This window comes from Pieris rapae, chromosome 17, assembly GCF_905147795.1.
Source record: "Pieris rapae chromosome 17, ilPieRapa1.1, whole genome shotgun sequence".
NCBI lineage: Eukaryota > Metazoa > Arthropoda > Insecta > Lepidoptera > Pieridae > Pieris > Pieris rapae.
The window spans coordinates 761,945-774,940 of record NC_059525.1 but is presented as its reverse complement, the minus strand read 5'-3'; the positions used below and the strand labels follow the sequence as shown (position 1 = coordinate 774,940).

The following is a 12,996-nucleotide window of genomic DNA, read 5'->3' as shown; positions in this document are numbered from 1 at the left end:
CATCATCTGCTAACATGGATCGTGTGTTCTGAAGATGCACGATACATTAATAGCTCAGTAGAATAATATTAAGTATGTGTGAGTATGTGTATAAGGTAAGTAGTATATAAGATAATGTCTTTGAATAATAAATCGGATTGCTCTGACATCATTTCTCGCTCTCAGTGGCGAAGACTCCTTCAAGATTTTAATTTTCATCGTGAGCCTGACCGGCTTTGAGATAATCCCACCACCTCGAACCTGTGATCCTACCAGTAGTGCCCCGTCTGTTATGGTCTAAGATCCGGCTGCAGGATTAGTGCACTGATCGGTTATTTGCTAAAAACTAAATTCTTATGTATGTTTATAATTTGGAGAATGTATATCTACCAAATTGCCTATCAAAATTTGGCCGCTAGTATTTTTAGTGAAATTATTTTGAATTGATTTTTGGGAAAACATTTCGTTCACATGTTACTCAAAATATCGTCTACATGACGGCAATTTACATAATGATTTAAAGAAATCACGGGTGCCATAGATCTAAGGACCGCCAGCTTCTTCGCAGTCCTTTTTACAAAAGGTATGATTTCGATATATTATTTATACCAACATTTGCTTTTTTTTAAAGAGTACCGAGAGTTTTTTACGCTGGCTTATTTTCTCGGCCTACACCCTCTGTCATCTTTGCCGATGAGTAGGGATGCCTACAGGTTCGAATTTAATGCAGTGATATCTTGATATTATGTTCCAAAATAAACGTATTTTTTTTTCATAACTTACATTTATTGACCATAAAACAAATTGAAGCTATTTTTTTCTATTAATTATCGTATATGGGTGCCTTGTTAAACCTACCTAACCGGTCCACGGTTATAAATAGGTGTAGTGGAAACGTGTAATGCCACAACGGCAGTATTATATTAATTTCGCTATTATATAAAAAAAAAAAAATTATTGAAACAAAATAGCTGGATGTTCATAGCGCAAATACAAAGTGTATTTTATTTTCAGTATTTCTTTCAAGATAATGACATATATCGAGCCATTTTACAAGGAAATTAAATAATGTTTATATAATATTTCGATTTATGTGGTTGGGGATAAAAAAAAACAATATGACAGTTTATTACTTTTATTACATATTCCATTAGAATACTATATTTATTATGCACGCTTACACGCACCCACGTACTAGACTTACTGACTGCAGACTATACACATACCGGTACTACGCGATATCTACAACAGATTCAATTAAATGCGCAGGAATCTACTCGACAGCAATTATAACTAGACTAAAGTGCGAAAGAGATGGAATACCACGTGGAGTGAGAAGAGGGTTCGTCTCTCTCGCACCACAACTAGTGTATAATTGTACTCTTAAATGCGATCGCATCTGTAAGCTCACTAACATCCTAGAAGCTTAGTCTATGGTAAAATTGATGACACTAGTACCTGATCGATTCGTTATCCACGTAACAGACTATAAATGCAGGAAAATGAACGGATTATAAATGCTTAGATTGGTTAGAAAACCGATCAGAGAGTGAATAGGTCTAAAGCCTCGAATCTGCATCTAGTCTCGTATAGAGTTACATCCTAAACACTTAAAGGTACATAAATAATTCAAGCGTAAAGATATGTACAATTATTTTTTACACGTTACAATTGTTAAGTACCTATTTACAAATTAGAATTCTTTATACATTATAAAAAAGATAACTATACGCTCTATATATCACCGCGAAATCAATAACTACATTCACAATAGATATAAACATTATATATATAATTACGTTATAAATAAAAAATTACACCTTACAGTCACTAACTAAAGGATTTAGACGTATTACATTACAAAGTATTGCTTCGTTTAGTCACATTTTGCAAAAATATCACTTGTAACCCCACGTGCCTAGGGGCGTACGTAGATTAAAATTTATTTCATTAACTTTTTATTATATTTTTATAAACTTTTCGTAAAAAATATTCCATGCCTATCATTCAGTCAACTAGCATTTAAATGATACCTCTAACACAGAATAGACACCACAATTTAAATGAGACATTTATGGACAAACACTATCGAACTACGCGATTTTATTTACATACTTCTCGCTGACTTAGCGGCAATCATAATTGTTGTAAATAATAAAATTGTAAGAGATAAAACGACTAGCATTAAATTATTATAAAATTCACTTTAAAGAAATATTAATTCATCGATAATAGAGTAAGCGTACCATAATGCATTAAGTCTATAAATGGTGGAATAAGTCAGCAAGAAGGTTCTACGCTCGTACGCTGAATATACTCTAGACTTGATTATTGCACAACACATACAGATTGTACGTATTCACGTTTCACTTACCATAATTTGTAACGAGGCCTTGTTCAAATTAAATATAGAAAAAAAATATACACAGAGTGCATATATCTATTATTATGGAACAATAATAAAATAGTTAAAGTGTTTAATAGGCCTGCACACGTAAATCTAAGTATTACCAGGTCGTAACTATAAACTTCTCTGGTTAGTAAAACTCTAATATTAGAAACAGCATGAGTATGGAACTTTAGCTAAACAGCTATCCGAAGAAAACCGTTGACGTAAAATATAAAAATATTGCAGACTCGATTTAAATTAAGAACAGATTTTGATATGACAGTCACCAACGGTCGCCCCGGATAGATTCGAGTAGGAAACCTAACACTACTTACGATAAAATTATTGCTTAGATAGTAATAGTATTGCGAAGTAATAAAATGACCTTAGGTCTACCGTTAAAGAAACAGACTACAAGAATAAAATATTATTTACAATCACTTAACGCGATAGAAAGAAATATTTGGCTAAAATATGTTAGGAATACACGATAAAATAATCTAAGCGATCGTATATAGATGTAAAACAATGTAAAAAGGTAGAAAATTGTGATCGTATGAGTATTATAGTTATTATGCCCGTCGGTTGAATCACCCTGTAAAATCAGAGATAGGGCGGAATAAAAAACGAGATTCGATAAGTACGTGAAGCGAACGACGCCTACAGCCTATTTTACTCTTTCGCATTTCAGTCCTCGAAGTGAAAATCCCAAATGAAAATGGCACATTAGGAAAGTCACGAGCGGTGGCGTGCGCGGCCACTCTTTCTCCTCTTACGTCTTCCGTCGCGCACGAACACGATGTTCGCGGGGTCATCCGCCAGCTGCGGGTATTTGGACACCGAGTGGACGTCCCTGGCCGCCCAACCGTCCACGATGCCGTGCGAGATCAGCTCCTCCTTCTCCTCTTCGGTCCACGATCCTCGTCCTTCCCATCCGGCGGCCACCAAAGCCTTTTCTCTTTCCCAGGCTCTGGCGGCGGCTCGTTTGTGCGCGTGCTTTAAAAGTTTTATCCTTTCCTGTGCGGGATCGACTCCGTAACGTAGAACTATGACGGCTTGAGCTGAGCCCTTGCCCACTGCGTGTACACGAACCTGAAGAAATGTTAAAAAAAAATTAACTTTTGTTTTGACGAAGAGTATCTCCAAATGGAACATTCTAAGAGAAACTCAGTTTATAGAAGATTGAGTACTAATACAGAAATGTGTTCTTCGCTACTACAGGAATACACTTAAAAAGTCAGAACCAAAGTATTAAAAATAATAAATTGAGAAGAAGCAAAATCTTACCTCTAGTCCCTGCTCGTTAGTCTCGTCTTGTGAGACGTTGAACTTTCCAGACAAACGTCGAAGCTCATCCATGTCATCTCTCACTTTAAGCGAGTTATCCTTCACAAAGTAGAAGACATCTTGGTCGTGTATACTAAAGTGTACGTCCAAAAAGTATGAGTTATTGAAGACAGTGGTAATGACGTCTTCGACCACGCTATTCGCGCCATCTGCGACACTGATGAAGGCTCGGCCGTCGACACGAGAAATCAAAACTCCTTCGCCGAATACACCACGTTTATATGAGACACGAGGTAGTAAGTTTCTTGTTATAGGTTCCATCTTTAGTAATGGTGTCGGTACAAATTCTATATCCGAGAGTTTGTCGTTAACCTGAAAGAGTGATATAAACTGATTAGTATAAAATAATTAATTCATAGTGATACAATAGAACGTATATATATATTAATTTGATGGTGGTTTTCTGGAGGCTCTATAAAGTTTTATGCAGTGTCTGCGAAAATCCAATTAATTTGGATCAGAAAGTTAAGTGTAATTTTCAGTTGAAAATATCGGTTTTATTTCCAAACCGATATTTTCAACTGAGTAATAGTTTTCAAAACAATAGTTTTCGCTGCAGCCAACACTGTTCAAATTCATATTTGAGTATAATATTAAGAGTAAAGAGTACAGTGTTTTAGGAGGCTCCACCGTGCGGGATCGACCTCAGCGATGTCGCTGGAAGGTCGATCCCCGGTTATGCACTTATATATTATATTGAAGCATGATCATGAAACAGATACATAAGCTGAGGCATCTAACCACCGGCGAAAAACGTTGCAGCGCCACTTATGAATTTTTGTTTTACATGTTTAGAAACATGACAGTTAATAAATAAATTTACCTTTTCAATAATGCACTGAAGTCCGGACATCACCCCGAAATCAGGCGCAAGTTGAGGTGCAGTGACCGATGTCTTTGGAGTGAATATCATATCTGTGATGTACTTCGCACCCATCATCTTCGTCAAGTCATAACCATAAAGTTGCAACCAACTGGACAGGCTGGTCATGTATGGAACATTCTGTTTTCTGTTTATAGGATCGTTATTTCTAAACCTATAGATGAAGATGTCAGTGGGAAGACTTAGTTTCGTGGCAAGATGCTCCCAGTTCGGCGTCATCCATTGTCCAACAAACGGATCATACAATCGGTTCTCGAGATATATCAAATTGGTGTTGAAATCCAAAACTCCTCCTTGGAAATCTACAGGAACATAGAATCCGGGATTGGTGTCTTTGACGATTTTTCCGAATGGTGTACGTTTAATTTCCTTCACGATTTCGCCGTTTACGTCGAATACGGCGAGAGGTGAACCATTGTGATCCGTCGCGACATAAAACCGTTGGTCTTCAGTCTCGATGCAAGTCAAGAAATCTCTCTGGTCGTACAGGAATCGCACCGTTTTCTCTGTCTTAGGATAGTGCATATGTGTAATTAAGTTAGGCGACTGTGGATTTGTGTAGAAGAATTGTGTTATATTTTCTTTGTCGTCTTTCCACGCAACCAATCTATTTCTGTCATCGTAGTAGTACCACACTTGGAACTTATCTCTTTCGAATGCGTGGACGAACTGTCCTCGGGAATTGTATCTGTACTTTTGTTCCGCACGGCGAATGACAAATCCTCTGCCGTCGTAACTGCTGAATTCAATGTCACCGTATTGTACAACTCTGTCACCAATGTCGTAGCCGAGGTATCGTTTTTCTCCATGTTCAATTACTCCAATGACGTTACCGTTCTCGTCGTACACGTACTTCCAGTCGTCTTCAGAGGCCACGACTTCCATTAGATGACCATCATAGTTGTAACTGATCCGTTCGTTTGAAGAAGTGTCGCCGATCATCATTTTCTTTGACTTTATCCTATTTCGTACGTCATACTCCAATTCTAGACGGAAGACATCATAAGATTTGATATTCATGAGAATAGTTTTAATTCTGCCGTGGTCGTCGTAATCCGTTATTGTGAAGTATTGTTTGCTGGTATCTTGCATTACGGATCTGTTAAAGGTGTTTCTGTAGATTCTCAAATCGCTTACAGCTTCAAGAATACCTAAATTCTGGTTGTACTTCAATCTAAGTTGCGGCATTTCTTTACTGTTAATGTTTACATCGATAGTCGAAAGTCTCGCATTGCCATCGTATTGATATTTGAAATGAGCGTTATTGATGCCACTCTTGGAATTGAACTTCATTTTTTCGTCTTTGAGAATTCCAGCGTGATACTTATAATCTTGCCTCAATTCGTAATCGGGGTCTGATATCTCAACATTTTTAACGAGATGAGTATTTTCGTGATACACGTAGCGAATAGCCGAAGCTCCGGCAAGCACTGTTTCCAACTTACCAGAGTTGTCGTAGACGTATAAGATTTTACCAGATTGGTGCGGGAATATCTTGGCTAAAATAAATCCGTCGTCATTGTACAGAATCTCATACGGATGCCTGTTCATCGGTGAAAAGTATTGGTATTTGAAGTAGCCTAGAGAAGTCATTAATGCAAAAGTATGGATATGACCTCGTGGTGTGGTAAGATTTTGCAATGCACCAGAGTCGTCATAGTCAAGTAAATAGTCGCTTCCTCTTGGCGTCGTAACCTTAAGCGGTAGGCTGGTGAACATGTCTCTGAAAGAATAGGCTAGGGATGAACCATCGCCGTAGCGAATCTCGTGCAGTCTTCCCGCTCTATCAAAGCCATAGGTTTCATTGAGTTCTCCCCACCGCCAGCTTGTCAATCTATTAAACCTATCATAATCAAGCTCAACTTCAGCAAATATTCCGCTTCTCGGTCCCCAGCGTACCGGTCTGGCCATTCTGTCATAGGTTACGTTTAACAGTTCCACTTTGTCGTCCATAAATATAGCTACCGTGGAGGTATCTCGGTCGTATTCGAGTGTGAGTAGATTTTCCCCGTTCACTCTCAATTTTCGCCCAATCTGTGCCACTGCTTTACTGCTCTTTCCTTTATTAGACTGAAGCCTTCGTAAGAAATATCTCCATTCGAAACGGTTCGCCAAATCACCTCCGACTTCGGTCCTTTGTTTTGCAGGGACAGGGTAACTTTCACCCAAGATCGGGTCGATTTCTGATAATATCGTGTACGGGACCGTGTCAGTCGAAATCACGTGACCCCAAGGCATACTAGATGAAATACTGCCGTCAGTGGAGATTATAGTCTTCTTTTCCGCTTCGCCAACTTTAGTGATGACAGAGGATCCTTTGATAAGAATTGATGTAGGCTTTTTGTTGTTTTCGCTGACGAGAACAGTGGCGCCTTTCAGGCTTAGATCGAATGTTAGAGTTATTATTCTACCGGTAGGAGTCACGGCTGAAGTCAATCTGCCGAATTCGTCGTATTTGTAGATGTAGCTGCGGCCTGTGCTGTCGTATTTGGCTTTCAATAGACCTGTTGTTCCGTGGTAGTCAAAGGTCATGTTGAAGTTATCGGGCGTCCTTAATTCTTGAAGCATTTTCATTCGCGACATTTTCAATCTACACTTTTGTCCCTTGGTGTTTTCGATTGAATTGACGAGACTCGAATAGTCGCGCAGTAAGAAGACTTTATTCCCAGCAGCGTCTGTGACCGTACTGAGCTTCCCGTTGCTGGTGTTAACGGTGTACGTGAACACGTAGTTGTTTTCGCCGGTCAAAATATTTTTCGTCATCACGTGTTGACCGAATCTGTTGAATATGTAAGTCTCCTGCGTATCTGGTGAATAAATCTCATACTCTCTCGCTCCACTTGCATCGGGAATGCTCGCCATGACAGATCGAATTCTGTAGTTGGCCTGGTCCGCAATATGGACGATACCATCAGGGCTGACTGTGACCGCAGAGATCGTATTAAATTTGGAGTTGGACGCTAAGAAATGATCGGCCTCGAAGCAATCGCATCCTCTCTCCAAGCAGTTGCATTTCGATTCAGCTCCGGCGTAAAGTGAAATCTTTCCATCTGTCGTGATCAACCTGACTCTGTTGATCCTCTGCGAGTCACTCTCCGCAACGTACAAATCTCCAGCCGCCCCGAACGCTATGCTCTGTGGCATGACTAGAGTGGCATAAGTGGCCAATTCCATGTCATATCCGGTGAGCGGCGATGGACAATGCAATGGTCTTCCGGCGATCACTTTTACTCGGCCGTCGGGAGCCATTTGGAGTATCATGTGGTCGTCGATAATATGCAGACTGTTATCCAAAGGATTGATAGCCAATTCCGTCGGCCACCGTAGATGAACTTCCTCAACACTCAAGGTGCCTTCACAGGGGATGGGCTTCCAGTGAGCTCTGTGCATGTGGTTGCCGATCACTGTAGTTATAATTCCGTCCCTATCCACCATTCTGATGTTGGTGCCGTCAGCGAAGTATAGAACGTTGTCGGTAGACACCGCCACGCCCTTGGGATAGGCTAGCTTGGCGTCACGGGCTAAAGCTCCATCTCCACAGTGAGCTTCGTCTCCAGGCAGACACCTTTCTCCTGAACCCACGACGGTTTCCCAGTTCCTCTCAGGGTCGCTAAAGTCATCTGTGTTCCGGACCTTAATGATTTGGTGTGACTCAGGGTCGGAGATGTAGAGCGTGCCATCGAGAGGTGATAGTGCCATGTGGTAACGGTAGGAAACGCGAGTAGCACTGAAAATAAAAGTAAAAAGAATATATTATGTGACTTGTTATATTAAAGTAATAGAAATTCAGATTAAATGACATCAAAAATAAGATATTATTAATTTACTATAACTTCTTTGTAATTTAATATACTAATCGAATTGATTTTAATTATTGCTAAGCTTAAGTAAGTATATTAGTAAAATACTGTTTTTTATTGTTTGACAAATGCACTAATGAAATTAACAGACAAATAAACTCTCAACTCACTTGAGTTTCACAACGGTCCTGACGGAGCCATCTGTGTTAATCTTGCGAACCAGATTAAAGTCTCCAACGAAGATGCTGCCATCTGGAGCCGCAGTTAGAGCCACGGGGGCCAGAAGTCGCTGCCTGGTTGCTGAGCCGCTGCATTCCGAGGAGCACTCCAAGGCTCGTTGTCTGCCGTCGCCCATTGTGGTAATGATTAGACGCGGCTTGTGCTTCAGGTAGATGTTTGTACCATCACCCTTTTGGAGGATACCTGCAAATGAGATTATTTATTAGAAGGACTTTTGAGCCAAGAACATATTTTACATACTAATATATGTATACGTAAAACATCTGTGTAAGAGATTTGAAGATAGAATTATCAGAAAGTAAGTATTCAAGCTGTTTAAATATACAGTTATCTCTCCTATAACACGGTAGATTGGTGCCGCGTTAAAAAACGCGTTGTAGTAATCTCGCATAACGCGCTGTTATGACCATATTATGTATAAATGACTCACGTTTAACGATTCGTTCAAGGGGAGATTTAAATCGCATATTAAGAAAAAACTGTGTTATTAACGAAGTATGTACGTACAAATCGTTTTATATAACATGTGAAATACCCGCGTTATATGAGGGAACCTGTGTTTTACGAGAGACTGAAATCGCCTAATGCGTTAAAAGAGTACCGTGTTATGGGGGTATAAAAGTTCTCACCTTCATGGAAATTGTATCGATGATGAATATCCAGGTTCCATCCACCGACATCAGAAATACTCATATCATGGCCGCTCAGTTTCGTCGTTTGGACGTTCCAGATAATATCCTTGCAATCCGTGTATTGGTAGCCAACTTTCACTAAAGCTGTCGTAACTCCGTAGACCCTCTGCCTGTAGACGTTCAACCTGTTCCATGGATACGTGAATTTGATCACCGGATCAGCCTCAAAGGTTTTCTCGAAGAGGATGCCTTCGATGGTAATTCGCAGGTGGATGAGGGCAAGGGTTGGTGGCACTTTCTCAGGGGTTAATTGCAGTTGTATTGTGGAAAGGTAACCAGCTGCCCGGGAACTGTGGTAGACCAGGTTAAGGCCTGTGCCTGGTATTTGGAGACTTTCTTGCACAACCTGTAAGATTTTGGATAGTTATATCAATAATACTTACTCGTACTTATCGTGAATTATGAAAAGCCAATCTATGACATAAACTTCATAAAACTTAGATGGGTTTAGTGAAATCAGTTAAATAATTCTTGGGCTAGATAAATTAATAAATGCCTTTGTTCTAACTAGTTGTGGCAAATAATATTATCCCGGAGGTTAGAAAAATGAAATCATTTATTAGCTAGGATAGTTGTACAATTAGATTAATTAAAAAATCCGCACAGTCCACCATATATAAATGGCATGTAAATTTCATATTCATTTTTATTCTGTCATATAATAAAAACATTAACATAATGTCATATTAAGAAGCTGAGTTATTTGAATTGGTGCCAAACTGATGATCTAAATACACGCCTAAGGTATAATGCACCTTTACTTTAAAAATTAAATCACCTTCCCCTTGAAAGAATAGCACATCCACTGATGAACCAATGACCAAAAACTTCTAGGAAGGTATTTAAAAAGTCTATAGAAAGATCTTCTCAATTTACCTGAGATTCAGCTAAAATAGCACTCTTATCGGGACAGGCGCCTTGGAAGCCGTGTTTCCACGTAGCCAATACCACGGGCTTCATCGCGTCATAGTCGTGAGCAAGGCAAGCTTGGGGAGGTCCCGTTCCACTCTTTTCATCCAATGTCGTCATAACTACTTCGTCGATTATTACCACCTGTGATAACAATGGCAATTAATAATAATAATAATTATTTATTTATTTTTCTCCCTTAAACATTAACAATAATAATTCATAATACAGTGACAGTATTGGGAGACTGGTTTCCAAACTAGGTAAGAACCTGTGATATGGATAACCAGGCTTCCATTCCATAGCAAGTCATATACATAACAAAATAGAAGTTTGTAAGAGATTGTGTATGTGAGTGTGTGTGTATTTGTGTGTGATAGTGGGGAAGGGTACGCATGCGTGTGTTAGTGAGTGTTAAAGGGTGTGTGTGACATGATAAGAACATATTATGTGAAAATTATTTTATTACATCTAGTAGAATTTCCGTTTGATCATAGCTCAAAGTAAGTAAAAATTTATGAACTGTTTGCTTTACACATATTTTTGTTTTAATTAACGAAACGTAATAAAAATTACCCCACCGTAAAAAGGAGGCTGTTATAAGTTTAACATGTCTGTATCTGTGTCTGTTTGTGACGTTAAAGCTTTTGAGCGAATTGACAATTGACCGACAGTGACGATATTATGTTCGAAAGCTGACGTGATCGATATGGTTTTAAATTTATGAAGATCTGTTTAGATGTGTCCAGTAATTTATTCATAAATGGTACCTGTTTGAATTTTATCAACGCAATTAGTTTGTTTAAATTATTTATTACTTAAATCGAACATAAAATATTTATAAAATGTACGTAAAGTTGCCTGAAATCTGATCAAATACTGATCGCGATCGTGATAACGCCGTCAGTATTTATCCTTTTTATTTAATTATGTCCATTGTTATATTTCTGTACATGCAACGAAGTGTTACTAATAATAATACTGGCATTTGACAGTTAAGTCACAAAACCAATTATTGTAGAACTACGGTCTTAAATTAAGAGCAATATTACTTAATTTCCATTTGATTGTTGTTTTGCGTGTTAGTTGTGTGGAAAAAGTGTGACAGCTTCATATGTGGCTTGTGGAAACTATTTCACAGTTTTACATACGTTTTGTGGAATATTTGTCGCCTTTATTTTTTAATAACTGTAATAATTTTATAGTATAATATTATTAGAGGTATAATACATAAAAAAATGTATGAGTTATTATTTCTTAATACGAGTTTTAGTTTTGTAAGTAGAAGGTGTAAAGATTTAGAATGTTTTTTATTGCTTAGTATGGTCTCTTTTAAGGTATAAATTTCCTCCATGTTTTTTCAGTTCTTTTTTTTTCAACGCAATATTCAGGTCTAATTGCCTTGTTTTAGATGATAGGGATCTTATGTAGAAACTGAATTATTTAAGTTTTTTGTTAGGTGAAGTGCCCTTTTTTATTCTTTTATTGTCCTGATGTTCGTTTTTCTTATGTTATGAAGGATAGTGATCGCTTTATCCACAGGGAAATCTTATAAACATGGTAATTGCTAATGTTGTATTTTCTTTATTTTCCGCTTTGCCGTGTTTTGTTTTTAACATAACTTATATGTTGTATAACGTAACTTACTTACTTTGTCTGTGTAGTTAAGTATTTGTGTTTAAACAGAAATAAATTATGTCTCCACCAGAGTATCAAAATAATCTACATACGTCACTGTTTATTCTTTTACCTCATTCCAGGGCACGAAGACAACGTGTGTGGATCTCTTAAACGGTGCTCTCCCAAAGTGTAAGGTCACTGCTCCTCCACCATTCACAAGCAGGTCAAACCAGCCATCCTCTCTAGTTAAAGTGAAGCCTTCAAGTGGAGTCGAAGTTGAGACTCGAACTCCCAACAATCCAGAACCAAGGGAAGTTACAACACGACCTCGGATAACAGCAGACCGGCTGGAATTTTAAGATTTTATGTCAAAAAAGTTCAGCAACTTTGGGACAAAAGGGGGTATAAAAGAAGAGTTATATTACTTTGTTATTATGTGGGTACTTTTATAAAGAGTACCAAACTCGACACAATTTCTGATCATATTAAATAACTATAAAGTCTAGAAGAAATGCCCGAACTCCTTGTTTATAAAATACCAAACGACTCAGACATTCGTTAACAAAAGTTAACAGTTGTTCTCTTTTTGTCAAAATGTAATTACCATTTGACAGAAAGAGATAATTTAATGCTTAAGACACAACAGAAAAAGACGGACGTTGTTAATTCACTTAAATGAACTATGTCGATTGAGAAATAGCTATGCTAAACCTATATGTTCAAAATAGCTTAAATACGTAATATGGACAAACAAAATATTTATGGGAATTTTTGGGAGTCTAAAAAATATCTATAATTTATATTATTTGTAGAAACGATTTACTAGAATTTTGTACTACGTAAAAACATACTTTGAAAGTTAATGAAATAAAAAATTGAAATAGTCTTTACAAATATAGATAATAAAAACTAAAATACGAGTTAAAACTAATTAAATTTCAAATCTTAATACTAATAATCGTTTTCAAATATAATTTGTTTTACAAAGGGAATATTTATAACTCTATCTAGATACAGTTCCAGACATAATACTAGAAACTACAGTATAAATCCACATATTTATACATAAGAAGCAAACACAAATTTCACAGGACACAGGTAAATCATGCACACAAAATATAATGCCTGTTATCGATC

At 37.7% G+C, this 12,996-nt stretch overlaps 1 protein-coding gene across 7 annotated transcripts in view; it reads right to left on the bottom strand.

Moving 5' to 3' along the window:
- Positions 1-1,100: 1,100 nt before the first annotated feature.
- Positions 1,101-12,996, bottom strand: part of LOC110998329 (teneurin-m) — a 198,803-nt gene continuing 186,907 nt past the window's right edge. For all 7 annotated transcript variants that reach the window (XM_045631843.1, XM_022266898.2, XM_022266899.2 and 4 more), the window contains 7 exons: positions 11,990-12,206; positions 10,207-10,383; positions 9,268-9,676; positions 8,569-8,821; positions 4,539-8,325; positions 3,656-4,027; positions 1,101-3,460 (listed from right to left, as the gene is read on the bottom strand). In XM_045631843.1, the coding sequence (XP_045487799.1) occupies positions 3,104-3,460; positions 3,656-4,027; positions 4,539-8,325; positions 8,569-8,821; positions 9,268-9,676; positions 10,207-10,383; positions 11,990-12,206 (5,572 nt within the window). In that variant the 3' untranslated portion in view covers positions 1,101-3,103. The remainder of the gene's footprint in view (positions 3,461-3,655; positions 4,028-4,538; positions 8,326-8,568; positions 8,822-9,267; positions 9,677-10,206; positions 10,384-11,989; positions 12,207-12,996) is intronic.